At 56.7% G+C, this 4,663-nt stretch overlaps 1 protein-coding gene and 1 pseudogene across 1 annotated transcript in view; both read right to left on the reverse strand.

Annotated features, from left to right (window-relative positions):
* Positions 1 to 858, reverse strand: part of DPH1 (diphthamide biosynthesis 1) — a 9,553-nt gene extending 8,695 nt beyond the window's left edge. The window contains exon 1 of the mRNA XM_007454202.1: positions 798 to 858. Coding sequence (XP_007454264.1) covers positions 798 to 858 — 61 coding nt within the window. The remainder of the gene's footprint in view (positions 1 to 797) is intronic.
* A 3,584-nt stretch (positions 859 to 4,442) lies between these two features.
* Positions 4,443 to 4,663, reverse strand: part of LOC103071653 (basic salivary proline-rich protein 2 pseudogene) — a 1,231-nt pseudogene continuing 1,010 nt past the window's right edge.

A 4,663-nucleotide genomic window follows, 5' to 3' on the forward strand; every position in this document is an offset into this window, starting at 1 on the left:
GGGAGGGCTGATGCATGGGTGGTGGTGGTGATGGTGCAGTGGAGAACTAGAATGGCAGGCTTGGGACCCTCTAAGTCCAGTTGAATGTTACCACTGCTATGGTACTTGTTCAGATGTTTCAAAGGCCATGAAACACAAGCCTGCGTCTCTGGGCCCGCCCCTCTCAGAAGCTCCTCTGGCAGAGGCCCAAGTCCCTTGTGGTTGTTGGGGTGTGGGAGCTGCTAGTCGTAGCAGCTCGATTTGTCCCAAGGGCCAGTAGGCGCTTCCTTCTTTATCATTTGGCAGTAACCTTCTGTTTACGTCAGCATTCCTCGGTAGACTGTGAGATCCCTGAGGGCAGGGCTGCAGTCCAGTCCCTGCACCTAGCACAGGCCTGGCATTCAGCGGGCGCTCAATAAGTGCCAGGTGAATGAAACCTTGTGCATCTTTCCTGAAGCATTCCCTAAAGGCACACTTGTGGAATGCCCGGGGCCACGCGCCTGGCTCCTTGCCTCCCCGTCGGGTACGTCTTATCCGTGAGTCTTCAGGCGGCTGTCTGCCCGCCAAGGCAGGGGGGGTAGCGTTTCCGGCTTGAGGACTACAAGCTCCTAGGAGGGGCTGCTCCCGATCGTGCCCTAAGGCTGCAAAAGAAAGACCTGTCGTCCTGGGCTCCAGCGACAGCCGCCCAGAGCGAGCGACGGCAAGGCCTTCCGGGTCTGGAGGAGAAACGCGCCTCCGCCATTAAAAGGTCCTGTCCCTGACTTGGGGGCCCTACCCCGAGATGCGAGGTCCGGAGGCCGCAACCTTATAGCACCCACCTCTGCCCGGGCCGTTTCGGCTGCCGGACTCTGTGGCCTCTGCCGCAACCAGCGCCGCCATCACCAGCTGCCCACGTTGGGACCAAAAAGACAGCGCTAGAAGAACGAGGAGAGCGCAGACAGTGCGATCGATCGCCGATCGGCCAGCGAGGGGCGGGGATTTGCGGGGCGGGGACCGTGAAGGAGAAAGATAGGGGTGGGGCTAGAGTGGGCCCCCAGGTCAGCCGGGAAGGTCGAGATTCTCGGGAGCCCTTAGTGGTCCCCGGCCACAGCGGTTGCGTTCTCCCAGCGACCCTGTCCCCTCCTCCCCGTCCGGGCAGCTTGAACCTGGTTCTCCCCGACAAGTGCCCTCCTATTTGCCGACTCCCTACCCCAGTTCTGCGGGCGGAGTCTTGTAAATGGGGACACCACAGGGTGCTCCTTCAGCTCCCCTCACTCTCTCCCCTCCTGATAAGACCTGGATGCCTATGGGTGGGGCCGCATTCCCTGCCTCAGAGGACCTCATTGCTCGGACAGGACAGAACTCAGCACCCACCGAGCCAGTTCCAAGTTGAGTCTTGGTGCCGGTTTCCGGAGCGCTGGGTTGCCCTTACACCTTTAGAACCGACAGTGTGGAAGGTTCACCTGTGATAAACTGCTACCAGGGGAAGGCCCCCAGCCTGAAGGTGCTTTCCTGGGAGAGTGGGGAACTCTAAGGACTCGACTGCCTCAACCTTCGGGATTCTGGCCAACGTCTGCCCTGCCTAGGCTGCCCCTCAGGCCTAGGAAGCCTCTCTCCTGATCAGTGGCATAAGCTTCCGGAATCTCAGAGAGAAGGCAGGGTAGCCAGTGAGACAGCCTTGACATTTGGAAGAGCAGAGTACCTGCAGGACTGGCTTTCAGCAAGGTCTGCCCCATAGAGCAGTCGTCCCCCAGGACCGTTTGCCCACTCAGCCCCCTGGCACCATCTTCCTCTCTGCTCTCTATGTGAGCACAGCTGGCCCTTTAAGGCGCTCTGTGGCCTCGGGCTCCCCTGGAGGCCCTCCCTGCTTGGAAACTCCTAATTAAGGTGCAGGGAGAAGTGAAAAACAAGCAGCCAGGGACAGGCTCTGCCTGGGAGACTGCCCAGAGAGGAGAGCTGGCTGGGCAGGCTAGGAATGAGCAGCCAAGGGGAGGACCAGAAGGGGTCAGTGCTCTGCCCCTCAGACCACCAACTGATGCTCTTAGGACAATCACAGCTTTGGACAGGAATGTGGCCAACATGGGTCCAAGGAACACCCCATCAGCTTGATAAGAGTCCAGGCTGCACTTTCCCATTCCCTCAGGTTCTCTGGACCCCCAGGGTGTAGGATCTCAATTCCAGGGACCCCGTGAGTCCAGCCCCTCCCCATTCAGGACACTAAGGCCCAGCCTGTGGGCAGCTTTAGCTCTGGCTGCAGCTGTGAGTTCCAAGGGGGAAAAATTGGCTCCAGCAGAGTAATGGCTTCTCCCTAGCAGGCCCCATATCCCTTAGGGCCTTTCCCTAGGCAGAGGTGGGCCCACTGGTGATAGAAGTCCCCCATCCTTTTATAACACTGCCCCACAGCCCCTGTCCTAAATGAGTTGCCCTGGCCCCCATTAGGAAATGAGCATGTGCCCCAAGACCCTGCAGTGCAGGACATTGGGGGCTGTTATTCAACTTAAGCGGAGAACACCTCCATCTGTCCATGGGGGTCTCCCTGCCAGAGTTACTCAGCAGTCTGAGTAATTACTGCCTGACAAGAAGGCGGGCACAGTGCTCCCCCCACATTAAACTACAACACCCACCCACGGTCGCCCCCACTCCCTGGCTGGACTCCAAAACAGCACCCAGCCAGAGGACTGAAATAACTCTGCTTCTCACACTCACGCCCAGCCCCAGCCAACTTTGCCTAAGATACTGGAGATTGTGGGGCAGGGGGTCATGGGGAGGAGGCTTGAGGAGGTGGGAGGAGGATCAGCACACCCTGATTCAGACCCATACTCGGGCGCTGATCTGCTGTGAGATGCTGGTCAAGTTGTGCAACCTCACTGACAGTGGTTTACTGGTGGAGGGCCTCTGCAGCTCTCAGCGTCATCGAGTTCAGCTAGTGTCTGCCTGGCAGGGCTCAGACGGGGTGGCTCAGTCCAGTTCTGTAGCTGGTGGAGGCTGAGAGAATACCTCACCTTCTTTCCCCACAACAAGATGGACCAATTTTTTTTTAAGATTTTTTTTTTGATGTGGAACATTTTTTTATATAGATTTTATTTATTTATTTATTTATTTATTTATGGCTGCGTTGGGGCACGCGGGCTTCAGTAGTTATGGCTCGGGGGCTCTAGAGTGCAGGCTTAGCAGTTGTGGCTCACAGGCTTAGTTGCTCTGCGGCATGTGGGATCTTCCCGGACCAGGGCTCAAACCCATGTCCCCTGCATTGGCAGGAGGATTCTTAACCACTGCGCCACCAGGGAAGCCCTGATGTGGACCATTTTTAAAGTCTTTATTGAATTTGTTAAATATTGCCTCTGTTTCACATTTTGGCTTCCTGACCAAGAGGCACGTGGGATCCCAGCTCCCCGACCAGGGATCGACTCGCACCCCCTGCACTGGAAAGCGAGCTCTTTCTTAAGCACTGGACTCTGCCATGGTAGCTCCGGACCAATCAATCTTCTTAATCTTCAGAACAAGGTTACTCTCTCACCTCCAAGCATTTGCACATTCTTTCCTGCCTGGAACGGCCTTTCACCTTCTCAGCCTGATGAATTCAGCCCTCAAGACCAATGGCATCTCTTCCGTGAAGCCTTTCTGGATGGTCTTCCCCGCCCCCCCCCTCCCTACAGAGCTAGCAGAGCCCCCTCCCACACTCTGTATCTCTTCCTGTCACATTCTAGGATAGCTTGTGGGTCTTCCCCAACTGTGCCATAAACTTCTGGAAGTCCAAGCCTAGGTAGTTAGCACAAACCCAGAGCTTCAGTGTGGTTGAACGCATGTATGGGTGAATGGATGATAATGGCCTTCTTTTTGACCTTCCGATCATGACAAGTTTTTCTCCAAGGAATCACACTACTCACCCTCTCACTTCAATTAGATCTCTGCTTAGATGTCACCTGCTCGGAGCGGCTTTCCCTGATCTGCCCATATCAGCTCCAGAACAACACCTGGCTGTTTCTTCTTCCAAGCGCGCCATCTCATCTGGACTTTCCTCAGTTGGTCCCTATTAACTGTAAACTCCACAAGGGCAGGGACCTTGCCTTTTTCATTGGCTGAATCCCCGGGGAATAGTAGTACTCTACAATGATAGACCCTCAATAAATGTGCCTTTAAAGGGTGACTTAGGCCACTCTTTTCCCCCTCCAGGACCCCTCTTATCCCAGGCCAGTAGGGGCTGCCGGCCTCCACCCAGGATTCATCTGGCCTGAACCTTCTCTAAGCTCAGCCCAACTGGTCCCCTGTGGGACCTGCTTTTTTAGGTGGTGCCTCCTCCATTTTCCACGAAGCCCCGGGCGGGGTCTGTGTAGACTGAGGGAGAACAGAGCCCCCCACCCTCCCAGGCGGAGATAGCTTGCCTGAGCCCCACATCAGTCTTTCCCTCTCTAGAATATGCAGCTGGGCCTCCCCAATGCTTGCTGAGATGTGTAGACCAGCCAGGGGGCACACCACATCACCCCTCAAAAAGGATAGTGTCCTGGGTCTCGGGATGCGATGCGGCTGGGTCTGCCGGAGCTATCCTGGGCAAGGAGGAGCCGTCGAGCCTCCGAGGAGGAAGAGGAGACGGCCAGGGAGGAGATGGGCAGGGGTGCGGACTTGTAATCGGGGACTCTGGGCGGCGGTCCTCGCATCCCAGCCGGTGGGCAGAGCGCACGCTTCCAGCTGCCTCTCTCGGTGACCT

The sequence above is a fragment of the Lipotes vexillifer genome, unplaced genomic scaffold (assembly GCF_000442215.2).
Source record: "Lipotes vexillifer unplaced genomic scaffold, Lipotes_vexillifer_v1.1 scaffold680, whole genome shotgun sequence".
NCBI lineage: Eukaryota > Metazoa > Chordata > Mammalia > Artiodactyla > Lipotidae > Lipotes > Lipotes vexillifer.